This window comes from Gastrolobium bilobum, unplaced genomic scaffold, assembly GCF_033153095.1.
Source record: "Gastrolobium bilobum isolate Gb01-03AN ecotype WA unplaced genomic scaffold, APGP_CSIRO_Gbil_v1 utg482, whole genome shotgun sequence".
Lineage (NCBI taxonomy): Eukaryota > Viridiplantae > Streptophyta > Magnoliopsida > Fabales > Fabaceae > Gastrolobium > Gastrolobium bilobum.
In genome coordinates, this window is record NW_026897192.1 from 264685 (window position 1) to 279459 (window position 14775).

Consider the following 14775-nt stretch of genomic DNA (forward strand, 5'->3'; position numbering starts at 1 on the left):
GTGCTCTTTGACATTGTATGAAATGTATGTTCATGCATTATTGCCATGATTGTGTGACATGCTTGGAGCATGTTGTGTGACATATATGTGATCTCTGGCCAATAAATGTGTGTGGTTTAGACTTCTGCTGGTGCTATCCCTTTAGGGGATTTCGGTCAGGTTTTGCTGAGGGGACATCTCTGGGAGCGGTACTATAATGATCCAAACGAGGGACTTCCGCTGGATAGGTCTCTTTAGAGTTCAGTTTGGGTTTTGCCATGGAGTAGTCTCAACCATGGGAGAGGCACCAGGAAGATTTTCGGGAGTTATATGATGAGGTCCTTGAACGGAATCCTTGTGTGGATGTTCTTGGATGTTAGCCCAGTGTTATGTGATATTTGTATGTTATACATTTTATATGATGATCATTGTATGCGCATTGAGTGAGCCATGGGTGGAGTGATCCTCTAATACCCTTGGTTTACTGAGATATATTTGTATATCTCACCCCGCGTTTGGGGTCATCATTTCAGGTTATAGTGAGCATGGAGGATCTTCGGGCAAGAGCCTGTTAGAGGAGGATTAGATAATGTTGTGCATATGGAGAACATAACATTGTATCTAGCATTTTGGACTTAGGTTATGAACATATTGCATGATGACATTGCCATGCTTTTGGGTGTTCATGACTAGATTCTAAGTCTTTTGTAATTGATGTTTATTTTGTGCTTTTTACTTATATTGAGATTTTGGTAAGCATGAGACTTGTCCATGGCCACATATGATAATTTGAGGCATTTAGAGACTATTTGTTGTAAATAAGCCATATGATGTGTAAATGGTAAAGAAAGTATGAATATTGTATTTGATGCATTGGTATGAGAAAGATGCATGGTGGAAGGGCCTATGGCCTACATTAGTAATTGTACATATGTTATATTAAGTATTAAAGTGTTAGGAGTGAGATACTTAATCCTTTTTGAAGTCAAAAAGCTATCAAAATGTGATTTCAAAGTATGGGAATCGATTCCCTGAAACAGGGGACGCAAAATTCAGCAAATGTGAAGGCTGGGAATCGATTCCTTTTGTGATGGGAATCGATTCCTAAAAATAGGAGAGAAAAAATATGGGAGTCGATTACCAGGGATCGATTCCTCAAGGATGGGAATCGATTACTTCCTTGTAGTTTTGAAAAATATGTCATTTAAAACCCGGAGTCGATAGTATTTCTTAGTAGTGTTATAGAGAATAAGTATTATGCTTTCGCAAAATGTTTCAATTATAATTATAGTGTTGTTTCTAATTAATTACGGAAATGGTTAATGGTTAATAACAAGGAATTTCAAAAAGGAAAAAATTTACCCGTAATTTAATTAACTCAATTACTGTGATTGTAATTGCGCTTAATACCATATGTAATGTTAACACTATCGGTACGTAACGGGCTGTTACACCCAGCACCTTTGTGAGTTCCACCCGCTTCTAACGCTCCAAAGCATGAAAACGTGTTTCTCTCCCTCTCTTCCTTTAGTAATCTCCAATCTCAATTGATCAAAAAGCTCTCTCTTCTGAATGTGCCACCCTTCTTTATATAGAAGAACTCATATCTTTTTTATTTTCTTATATGATCTTCGATCAAATCTCAAATTATATCTTTAATTCTATGATTTCACAAATCGGGCTTGTCTTGATTCGCAGATAAGTGTTACAACGCTAATTAGAGCGTTTTAACGAGCTCAGGCACAATGACTTTTGGGAGGAGAGCGTTTTAACGCTCTACAGCGCATTGTAAAGCGCTCATCGAAAGGAAATTCCTCATGTGGTAGCGCGATACAACGCTCTACAGAGCATTAAAACGCGCTAAACCCGAAGCCTCCTCCTCTCTTTTCCAGATAGACAGAGCATTGCAACGCTCTCTCCAACGTACTAAAGCTCTCTTTCATCCTTGAGATTTTCTCCTTGGGTGCTTTCCATGACCTTTCTGATCTTCTATTCCTTTCTTCATTCTTGCTCAATTCGAGTCAATTTACCTTAAAAATCACATAGGAATGAATTATGTTAGACTAAACTCAACTTTGCATACTTTTTCACTATAAACTTAAGTATACATGTCTTAGACTATGCAAATCATGTAATATTAACCCTAAAAACATGATAAACTATAAGTTTATCAATACTTATCATGGGGTGTATCAGAAATGGATTTGTATCGAACAATACGATACTATAGTTATTAGTATCGTACGATACACAATGCGATTCATACGATACAATACGATTCACAAGCACAACAATGTGTATCGTGGGGTGTATCAAAAAGAGATTTGTATTGGACGATATGATACTACATCGTATGATACGATACATATCGTGTACCATACGATATAAAAATTAGACGAAGGTTATATTTACGATCTCTTTTTGCTTACAAGCTCTTACAACCAAATTTTAACGGTTAAATTTCATAATCTAATGGTTATAATTTATTGGGTCATACTTATTAATTAATTATTAATTTCAAATAAATTATAATTGTTAGATTGACGAAAATCAATTATTAAGATTTGGTTGTAATATGTTGTAAATATAACATTCCTCCGAAAATTAAGACAAAGTTTATAATTTATAATATATAAAAAAAAGAAATAAAGATTTGATTTATGATTTAAATTAAAAAAAATATAAAACAATATTAGTAACAAGGAAAAGGAAAAAAAGATTTAATCTGTGACTTCAACTCAAAAACAAATATGAAAAATCTGTATTAACAAAGCAAATAATTAAATAAATATTTTAATAAATAATTTTACATTATTTTTTTTATGTTTCTGTATTTTGTGATTCACGATACATGGTATAAAAAATTGGTCAAATGATACACGATATGTTTTCGATTCAACAACATCGTACGGTACTATATCGTATGATACGATACGTATCGTGTATCATTCAATACCAAAATTAAATGAAAATTTATAATTCTTAATATAAGAAAAATAAATAAAGATTTGATTTATGATTTAATTTAAAAAATTCAAACAATAATATTAATAAGGAAAAGGAAAGAAACATTTAATTTTATGACTTCAACTCAAAAATCAAAATGAAAAATCTGTATTAATAAAGGAAACAACTAAATAAATAATTAATATATATTTTTAAATTATTTTTTATTGTGTTTCTGTATCTTATGATTTGATACGATTCATGATACAAGATATAAAAAAATCGGCCACACGATATATATTGCGATTCGACAACCTTGTTTTTTATTTAGATTCAGAAATATTTTTAATTATCAATTATGATCTGATTTAAAACTAGTTTAGAACTAGTTCTGAACTTAATCGAAATGGTTATTAGCCAGTACAGAACTAAATTGAACCAATAAACCAATTCACTTCTTAGAACTGAATTGCTTTTTGCAATTCAGTTTAATTTAGCAAGAAAATCGAATCGAACTGAAATATGAACACCCCTAATTGTTGTTGCTATTTAAATTTTTGTTGTAGCCTTAAGATTTGGGCTCTCCCAACGGATTGAGGTCTTCCTCTTCTGCTAGCCATGTACCAAATGCGTATGGACCAATTTCTCCTTAATTTCATAATCAAGGACACCCATCTCCTCATAGTTCTCCTTTCTATGTTTTCCAAAATAATATCACAATGTATTTTGGTGATAGCTTTTTGTAATTACTTTTTCAGAAAAGTATTTCTGCAGTTAATGTAGATAAGTTATCTGCATTTACTTCCAAAACGATGTCGTTTTAGAATTGAAAGATTATAAAATTATAATTATAAAGACTATAATAACCCTGAAATAAATTAAAATTACAAAAATACTATGATTTCCGTCCCAAAACGATGTTGTATTGAGCTTACTGGAGATAACTTATATGCAGTAACTGCAGAAAAAGCGAACTCTTACTTTTTTTTTTTATATATAACATTTGTATTTTGGGGTCTATTTGTCAGGGTGAATGAATGAATTTTTAGTGTTCTTAGGACAATACTGCTTTAAATGACAATTACATTTCCCTTTTATATTTGAGGTTTCAAATTATTAGAAATCGGTTCAAGTGGCTAGATGGTTATTTTAGAAAAGTTTATATTGTTTCTCACTTCAATTATGGATGAAAAGCCAAGACTTTTTTAGTTTATTTATAAAGTTGTTATATTGGACTACAAAAAATTGAAACTTCAGTGTTCTTCGAGTTTGTCATTCCAAATAAATAAATATATCAAATTATATTTGAAAAATAAATATTGAGATAAGTATAAAGTTTTAATTTATTAGCTTAAGAGATATATTTAATGTTTAAATTCTTATATATATATATATATATATATATATATATATATATATATATATATATATATATATATATATATATATTTGATGACGTTTTGCTAACAACAGTGAATATTGCATTAATTATTTTACATAATTCTTAAAAAAGTAATATATTATTTTTTTATTTATTATTTAAGGATGGTTCACCAACTGCCGGTATTTAACGAATTTATTTTTCCAAAAAATATTTTCGCATTTATTTGATGACGATTAAAGAACCAACGTTATTTCCGAATTCAACGATGCTTTTCGAAATTTTTATCTAGTTTTTCCAAGGATGTGCTAAGGCAATGACCACCACCACAGTAATCGTTGCAGATTGTATATTGGGGATTATTCCCGTGGTTTGTTCAAATCGTCGTTGAATGACCTCTCGATGGTAGTAACTACTATGATTAATGAACCGCCAAAAGTATTGTTTTGCGGGGATTACTAAAAAACCACCTCCTTTTACCTCTTTTATTGTGGTGATTCAAATATGATGAAGTCTCATATTAATTAGTAACATGATATGTGAGAGAATACATGAACTCAATTCCTTATAATAACTTAATTGTTAGTGATAGCATGAGAGACCTAGGATCTACAAATTACTTATGTAATGGAACGGAATTTTTTTTGACTTAAAGCAAGTGTTATATATCACCATAAGCTAAATAGTTAATACATGAACTCATTAGGATTGGTCAAGTGACGAAGGGTATGAGTAATTTGCATGAAGTTATATGTTAGAACCTCAGTGTCACCATAGTATAAAAAATAAATAAATAATTAATGCATGATCAAATATTTCGAAACTGTTATATATTTATAAAAAAAGAAAAAGAAAAGAAGGGAATGCTTGGGACACTGCACGATTCAGTAGGTTAATTGATCCAATGATTTCTGACATTATAATTGAATGTGTGAATCTACTGTTCATAGTTTTAGTGGCGTCTTATATAAGAAACTATATTGTATTTCATTCAGATAAATATAACAATATCTTATTTTATGAACATGAGGAAAATGAAAATGAACATTTGGCGGTCACGTGACTACAGCAGTTTTTGCATGCGATAATTTTTTTTTTTTATCTTTAATTAAATTTTATTAGCTAGTTGGATAGATGGACAACCCACTACTGCACGAACACTGTTGGTTTGAAAACAAAAATGTGGAAATGGCTTGTATTTATTATTCAAATGGAACCGAAAAAGCTAGTTTAAGATATGGTACTAATTGGTAGTTTGTTGAGAGCTAACTATTACAGCTAAGAATCGTCATTAATCATATATATATTTATATTCCTGTCTGGAACAACTCTAACCATCCTTGTCCCCTTTTGTGCATATCCTTGTGTCCTGACTTCAGTATTCATAGATTCAATCTGTCCGTTGCTTTAAAATTTCGTTTGCTATCTTATTAAGGTCCTTTCCTTGTTGATGGCCATACGTACATTAATCCCTTTAAAATAAAGTCCACAACATCCAGCCACACTAAGCATTTTGGAATTTTCCCACCCTGAACTGGTATATTGAATAATAATAATCAGAGTAAATATCTTTTTTGGTCCTCAGCAAATTTCACGATACCCGCTTTAGTTCCTAACAAATAAAAAGGCTATTCGTGGTCTCTAAGAAATTCAAAATGGACTCATTTAGATTAAATCGTGGTCCCTAGCAAATTTAAAAAAGACTCATATTAGTTCCCTCGAACAGACTAAAATGGATCTATTTTGAATTTTTTAGGACCACGAATAGCCTTTTTATATGTTAGGGACTAAAGCGGGCATCGTAAAATTCGCTGAGAACCAAAAAAGATATTTACTCATTTTTAAATTTGTTCATCGTGTTTTACTACTAGTTTCGGAGCGAGTTTCGGGATTAAGCCTTTAATTTCAAAATAATAGGAATGATTAAATACACACTTCCGTCCACACCTGTTTAATTCTTTGACACCAATCATTTGGTTATCTTATTATTCCTCTATCAACATAATGTTCTAGCCGCCTGTATATAGGCCTCGAAGAGAAAAGTGCTTTTTAAAAAAAAAAAAAAAATAACCGTAGCCAACAATATACGAACATTCTATTTGGGCTTTCAAACATTTCTAAGATTAAGCTCAAATTATAGTTCCGAACCTCACTCCAGGTCCATTTCTTGACTTGGGCTCATATGAATGGTTAAGGACATAAAGTTGTCAATTCTTTCTAGCTGCCAATTGTAAAATGTTAAGATTTAAGAAATTGCTTTTGGGCCAGCTTCGGTACTATATTATTGATTCACGTGACTCTATCTTCACGGATTAAAAGCAGAGGGAAAAGATTCACTTACAATTTTTTTTTATAAATTACACTAAGTATGACTGTATGATCGATCATACATTCTTTATTGAAATATGACTTGTATTGGATTGAGATTTCAAAGAATTTTAATTGATTATTTTTGGACAAAAAATTCATTAGTATTCAATTAAGATTTTAAATGATTGAAAAATGTCGTGTACTATTCGATTAGGATTTTAAAAGATTATTTTAGAGTCCCTCCAAATCCGTTGGTATTCAATCAGGATTTTAAACAAAGGAAAAAAAAATCTCGTGGTATTAAAAAATATGACGATTTTAATGAATTTTTTATTAGAGTGGTTTTCGTGAGACTTTTTAGTGAGAAATATAAATATGATGTCTCTCTCACAATCTCACGCTAACCCCTAGGATTTCTCGAGATTTCTCTATTGCAGTGTATTCTTCTTCCTTTGGCTGGTCAACATGCTCGAAAGCAGGTCCCGCCATGACAGTTTCGTCAAAGCTTAAAAATAGCAGATTTTTGAGCGATTTTCATCACAAAACAACCCAAAAACAACAATTCAACAAGATTTTAATCTAATCCAGCTCAAAAATAGCATATTTTTGAGCAAAATTTAAGAGTTTTTGGAAGTTTAAAAAACAATTTTTCAAACTATTTGTCGCGATTTTTCTTGGCACAAAAATATGTGATTTTTGTATTAAAAATAACATAAAACAGTGGGAAAAAATAGGGGAACAAAAACCCTCAAACCAATTTTCATTTCACATCAATAAAACAAGATCGATTTATAAAAATATTGAAACTTTTGTAATATGAACCCTATGTTTAATAACTACATTTAAAATGAAATTTCTCTACTATAGGAAATAATTTCAAATAATTTTTGAGTCAATAGATCACTAAAAACTTATTTTTCAAAAGACCCAAAACAATTTAAGGTTTCAATGTATTGATTGAAAATAATTTGAACATTTTTCTAAACTTTCATATAATAAATTCCAAAATATTATAAATCCATATTGTCCTTTCAAATCTTATAAATTCTATTAAAATACTTTAAAGTCAAATCTTACGAAATCGTGATTGTAAAAAAAGTCTTTTAAAAAAGTCTTTAAAGTCCCTTCAATTCTAAATAGTTTTTTAAAATCTATAAGATTTTTTATCTTAAAATAATCTTTTAAAATCATAATTCAATACACACCCTTATTGTAGTTTGTAAACAAAATATTTATAAATATAACTTTCCTTTTAAAAGTAAACGTATTTATATACCAAAAAAAAAAAGTAAACATATTTAGAGATATGTAGTACGTACCTAAACAAATATAAATAAATAAAATTGAATATAGTTCACCAAAAAAAAAAATTTGAATATAATTCATGTTTTTTTTCCTCACTTTATTATGACATTATAAACTCCACACACTTTTATTTATACCTAGTAAATAATTTTATCTACTCTAATATCAGAAAAACTAATCCCTTTATTTTGGGAGTAGATCCTATCATGTGTTAATTAACATGACCATCATGTGGGGACAATCATAACCATACATGGGTGAGTTAATGAAATAAATCTTTGGTACTACCACTGTACCAAAGATTCAGTACATCTTTCTTCCTTGTTTGTCCAAAAAAAAAAGATTCAGTATATCCCACCAATAAAAAATATTACATGTTAGCTGAAATTCTTTTTTTTTTCTGTCAGATTTTTTCTCTCTCCTATGATGTGCAATGCTCACAATTGATGAGATGCACTGAATCTAGGTACAGTAGTAGTACCAAAGATTTATTCGAGTTAATGGTGATAAGGGAGGTGAGAAAAAAAAATAAGGATAAGAAGTTACACAATTGTCATCGTTGATTTAATTATTAATGATTAAGATCCTTCCATGATTATGTTAAGTTAAATTACACATGAGAGGATCTATTTTCTTTTATTTTTATGATATGAATATCTCAGATAAGAAAATAAAAGTCAAAGCTCGTGTAAGAGAAGACCAACACTAGGTAAAGCTCTTTGTATTGTCTGCTCCCTAATATAGCAACCAAACTGTCTTAACAAATTCCCTACTCCTCCTCTTTTGGATCGTTGATACTTTCCAACTTCCAACTTAGAACATTTCCTTCTCTCCCTCTCCGTCTTCCTCCACAAACCTCTCTCTCTTTCTCTCTCTCTCTCTCTCTCTATACCAATTTCACTCTCATCTTCTTCTTCATCAACAAATTGAACCCATATCTATGGCACTGCAAACCAAGTCACGGAACAACAGGAGGTCTTCTTCATCTACGTCTTACGCATCAACCTTGACAACATTAGTCTTTGTCGCACTATGTGTTTTGGGTATATGGATGCTAACCTCCAACTCTGTTGTCTCACCCAAAACACGTGCAGCCATTGATAACTCTGAAACCATCAATGACTTATCTTCCACTGAAGACCCAGTTGATACCACAACAACAACAACAACAAGAAGCAATTCAGATGATTCAACTGAAACCACCACCACCGCTACCACAACAAGTAACTCAGATGATTCACTTGAAACCACCACCACCACCATTTCAGAGGAGCCACCTGAAACCACCACCACCACCAAAAGCCAAGACCAAAAGGACACTACCGTTTATGGAGACAACCCTGGTAATCTCCCTGATGATGCTATCAAGAGTGGTGATGTAAACACCATTACTAATACCAACAATGACCCACAAAAACAAGAGGCTACCTCTCAGATATCAGAGGAAAGCTCATTAACTCAAAAACAAGAAGCTTCCATAACAAACGAAGCAGGTTCAGATAATGATCAGAAAATGGCAGAGCCTGAGAAAGATGAAACTCAAGTATCTGAAGGAAACCAAAAGGATGAAAACACAGAATCTCAGAATGCAAACGCAGGAGAAAATCAAGAACAAAACACGGGTGGTCAAGATGTTCAAAGTTTTGACACTCAAGGATTATCTAAAAACAATGAAGATGAAGCGAATGAACAACAACTAAGAGAAGACAAAGGTGAGATCACAGAAAAGAAAAAGCCCAATGAGGAACAAAAGGAAAACCACAACTTACAAGATGAGAGTCAAGAAAGACATAAGCCAAAACCAGAGAAGAATAGAAGGAAATCGAGCAAGAAGGAGTCAAAGAAATCGTGGTCAACACAAGCAGATGAGTCTCAGGGTGAAAAGGAGAGACAGAAAGATGAAACAGAATCAAGTGGTGCTGAGGAAACGCAAGATTTGAAGTGGAACCTTTGCAATGTCACTGCTGGTGCTGATTTTATCCCATGTTTGGACAATGAAAAATATTTAAAGCATTCACCAAGAAAACACTACGAACACAGGGAGAGGCATTGCCCTGAGGATGCACCTACTTGCTTGGTGGCACTTCCCAATGGTTACAAAACACGCGTCCAATGGCCTAACAGCAGAGACAAGGTAACGTGCTTGAAAGGAACAAACATTGGTTCCACCATTTATTACAGTTAATGATAAATGTGCAGTGTGATATTGGTATATATGATGATGAGTTTCTCAAAATTAAAACTCTACTATTTGTGTTTCAACAGATATGGTACCACAATGTACCACACACGAAGCTAGCAGAGGTTAAGGGACACCAGAACTGGGTAAAGATGACGGGTGAGTTCTTGACATTTCCTGGAGGTGGGACCCAGTTCATTCACGGTGCTCTCCACTACATTGATTTTCTTCAACAGGTAATGACAAGTTTTCTCAACTAGCCCATTATTCATGCAAATAGTAGAGTATGAGTTCAAATCTAGTAAACCCTCTCTTTTCAAATATACAAAGCATAAGGCTGGTACTAGTACTGCCCTTGTCTCTATTCTCGTTAGTTGGGATATAAGGGGGAATGAATTTTTTAATCATAATTTCTTGCTAATAAAAAAAGGGGCCAATCGGAGTAATGATAAAGTTGTTCTTTCATAATTGAAAGGTCATGGATTCGAATCCAAGAAATAGAAAATAACTTTTTTGTAATTATGCAAGAGTAAGACTGCATACAAGAATTACCTCCACCCCACACTCGCTAATAGGATTTAACAGGGAGTAGTTTAATTTCTTGCTAATAAGTACTCAATTTCACTCGTGATTGTTGAAAAGAATGATTGATAATTGTTCAGGCTGAAGCTGGCATTGCATGGGGGAAGCACACTAGGGTGATTTTGGACGTTGGGTGTGGGGTGGGTAGTTTTGGAGGTTACCTGTTTGAAAGAGATGTTATTGCTGTGTCTTTTGCACCCAAAGATGAGCATGAAGCACAAGTGCAGTTTGCTCTTGAGAGAGGGATACCAGCCATATCTGCTGTCATGGGCACTCAAAGGCTGCAATTCCCAGGCCGAGTCTTTGATCTTGTTCATTGTGCACGCTGTCGAGTACCTTGGCATGAAGAAGGTTGATCTCACTAAACAACACTTTTCCTTTGTTTAAATTTGTTGATTTCTTATTAATGTTTTGAGTTTTGCATTGATCATGATGGTTACTGAGAAATGTGTAAATCTATTAGGTGGCAAGTTGCTTTTGGAATTGAATCGTGTTCTTAGACCAGGGGGTTATTTTGTCTGGTCTGCTACTCCTGTTTACCAGACGCTGGAAGAAGATGTTGCGATATGGAAGCGTAGGATAACATAACAAAACTTATCTTTGTTATTCAGAAAGGAATGACTTAGCATTTTTATTTTTATTTTTATTTTTTATAAGCGCTGATCACATTTAGTTATTTTCTTCTAGAAATGAGCTCATTAACCAAGGCAATGTGTTGGGATCTCGTGACCATAAAAAAGGATGCACTGAATCAAGTTGGTGCTGCCTTCTACCGCAAACCAACTTCAAACGAATGCTACGAGCAAAGGGAGCAAAACCAACCTCCAATATGCAAAGATGATGATGATCCAAATGCTGCCTGGTAAATCTCTAGGTGCATGGATAGAAGTGGCAGTATGCTATGTTTTACATGTATGAGAAGTAAAGTATATAATAACAATTATTGTAATTGTGATTGACCAAATATATTGCATTTACAGGTATATACCTCTACAGGCGTGCATGCACAGGTTGCCTGTTGACAAGACTGTGAGAGGAACCAAATGGCCTGAAGCTTGGCCTAGTAGACTGCAGAAAGCCCCTTATTGGTTAAACAACTCTCAAGATTTTGCAGCAGACAATGAACATTGGAAAAACGTTGTAGATGAGTTGAGCAACATTGGTGTCACTTGGTCTAACGTAAGAAATATCATGGACATGCGAGCTGTCTATGGAGGGTAGGTATATATTGATTCAACTTGGACTATAACTATTACATGTTTTTATTTGTATGCCATACTTTGTCTTAATTATGCATCTACCACGTCTTAGTGATACTATTGGATCATTGATCATGAGGGGTTAGACATCAAAGTTACACCATGTATGTGCAGATTTGCAGCAGCTCTGAAGGATCTTCCTGTTTGGGTATTCAATGTGGTGAACGTAGATTCAGCGGACACACTTCCAATCATTTATGAACGGGGTCTTATTGGAATATACCATGATTGGTGTGAATCCTTCAGCACCTATCCACGAACTTATGATCTACTGCATGCTGATAATCTTTTCTCAAATCTAAAGAATAGGTAGTGATTTTTTTCCCATCTTTTTTCACCCAGGGTTGAGAAATTGCACCTTATTGATCTGGTTCTATTGTTTTGGCTTCTCAGGTGCAAACTTGTTCCTGTTATAGCAGAGGTTGATAGAATACTCCGACCAGAAGGTATGTTGATTGTCCGAGATGAACCCAGTGCCATTGGCGAAGTGGAGAATTTGTTGAAATCCATGCATTGGGAAATAACCTCCAAAAACCAAGAGGGGTTGCTTTGCGCCAAGAAAGCAACCTGGCGACCCGATTCTTATGTAACTTTGTACTGATCATGGAGACAACGTTGGTGGTTCAATTTAAGATTTGTTTTCAGACAAGCTGTGCACTGGTTCAACATGGGGTTTGGTCTTTCATTCGACCTCCTATGGCACAACAGTTTTCCGCAAAATCACACCATTTTAACCTATGTACATCATTCACGCACTACCACAAAAAAGGAGATGCTGTAAGACACCGACCATATAAAATGTCATTGTCTAGTTATTCTCTTCGATGCTTGCATTCAGAGCTAGCGATTTGTTACATCAATAGATTATTTAACAGAACAATACTCTGGCAAATAATAGTATATAGTCATGTACCTGAAAGCAATCTCAGTGCAATAGAAGTGGTTCTATTGTGCGACAATGCTCAATTTGACATGGTAGAGACTTGTTTAATATCATCATGCGAGGTAAGAGATGGATGCTACAAAACAATAATGAGAGAGAAATATTTGCTACTTAACATACTGTGGATGTTAGGCCTCCGAATAGAACTTGGCATGCTTCATGCCTTCATTTCTTATATATTGCAAGGTCACGTTTAGGGTCCCCTGCCCCTGCACTAAGAGAGTGTCTGGCAATCCCTCGAAACCAAGATATCTAGATACGATAAACCTGATTTTAAAATATAAAGTGCTTGGTTATTACCCAATTTTTGATTTAAAAAAAAAAAAAAAAAAAATTTATCCCTTAAAATTCGTTTCCTCTAATTTCAACCTCTTCAACTTAAAACAACTTCCATTTCAGTTTTTCAAATAGAATAATCAAACACCCCATGATGAAAAGAACAAAAATAGAATGCAAAATATCATGGTTAAATTGCTCTTGTTAAAATGAATGAAAGAGAAATAAAAAATATTACAAGAAACTTGTTAGTCGTCAACTGTTGGAGAAAGAATGGGAAATATGAGAAAATAATTCGAAGATTTGGGCTTGGGATCCTGTTTGTAAAGCTTATTATATTATATTCAAAAAGCTCTTCACAGAAGACATCCTTGAATTTCATAGATTTGGCACGCGGAGTGCTGGACTTACCATCAACAAATAAACAAGGAGCTATTGAAAAAAATATGATGTAATTCAAAAAATAAATTGCATCTTAACATGCTCGAGAGGTAAAATGATTTAGAGCAACTAATTCAAAAATAAAAAAAAAATAAAATAAAAAAATAAAGCGTCAGATGAAAAGATGGCGGTGTAATAACAAGACAGTTGCGGGCTCAAACTTATGTAATAACAATAAACTAATTCCTAAACACAATGGTCTAAATTGAATGCAATTTTGGTATCATCTCATAAAATAATCTTGTAAGAGAATTGTAGGAGTTCCCGAACCCCAAGAACTATACGAGTTCTCAAGGACTAACAAAACTCCGAATCATCTATATAAGCATTGACAGGGGATCCACTTAACCCATAAATATTGAGCAAGGGAATTAAGCAATGCTAAAATAATATTCATGAGTAATGTTTCTAATACTTTTTTTCTTTTTAATTTTAAAAAGCCGTATATACTTATGATTCTATCAATTATTAGATAAAGGGGTTACATTAAACAAAGTCATGAAAAAAGAGAGAGGTGTTATTACAACAAACCTTTGAATTAATTGTGAATTGTTGAAGAAAAAAATGAGAAAAGAATGATACTACTAAGGTTTGGGGTTAGGACCGTCCTGTTTGTAGAGGTTATTATATTGTTCAAGCTCCTCATAGTACACATCCCAAACGCATCGGACGCATCCGCTGCCGCAGCAATCGCCGGGATCCGGCTTCTCCGGCGGCGGCGGCGGAGGAATCTCTTTCGTCAGATCCTCCTTTTTGTCGGTGTGCGCGTCCAGTTTGGGCTGGATCTGGTGTGGCGCGGGTATATTTGTTCTCCCTGCGCCCTCCGCCATGCGAAATGGTAGGAGAAAAAAAGGTGCGGTGCGTTGAAGGCGATTCTTGGTGGCGATAATATTCGAAGGGACGAGTCTTTGGGTCAAATCGGATGCTCCTGCTCTCATGGTCAACACCACCACCTCATTTTCTATCTCTTTTATGTTTCTCTCTCTTTCTCTCTCTATCTCTTGGATATTATGTAAGAAAAACCACAATGACTATGTCTATAGGTTCCGGTTCAATGGATCAATTGAAGTCCACGATAGTCAGCTGTCGTTTTATGCAAGCCTGGCGCGTTTTATAATATCCTCGTCATGTGCAAGGTAGTCAAAATCAGAATTTTATCTAAAATCAAAAAAAG

At 33.7% G+C, this 14775-nt stretch overlaps 1 protein-coding gene across 1 annotated transcript; it reads left to right on the forward strand.

Moving 5' to 3' along the window:
• The first annotated feature begins 8861 nt into the window (after positions 1-8861).
• Positions 8862-12857, forward strand: LOC133304811 (probable methyltransferase PMT27). The gene is made up of 8 exons (XM_061504872.1): positions 8862-10055; positions 10187-10336; positions 10763-11033; positions 11146-11256; positions 11370-11544; positions 11663-11899; positions 12056-12250; positions 12335-12857. Exons 1-8 carry the CDS (start codon positions 8862-8864, stop codon positions 12540-12542), a joined length of 2541 nt encoding a protein of 846 aa, XP_061360856.1. The 3' UTR covers positions 12543-12857.
• The last annotated feature ends 1918 nt before the right edge of the window (positions 12858-14775 follow it).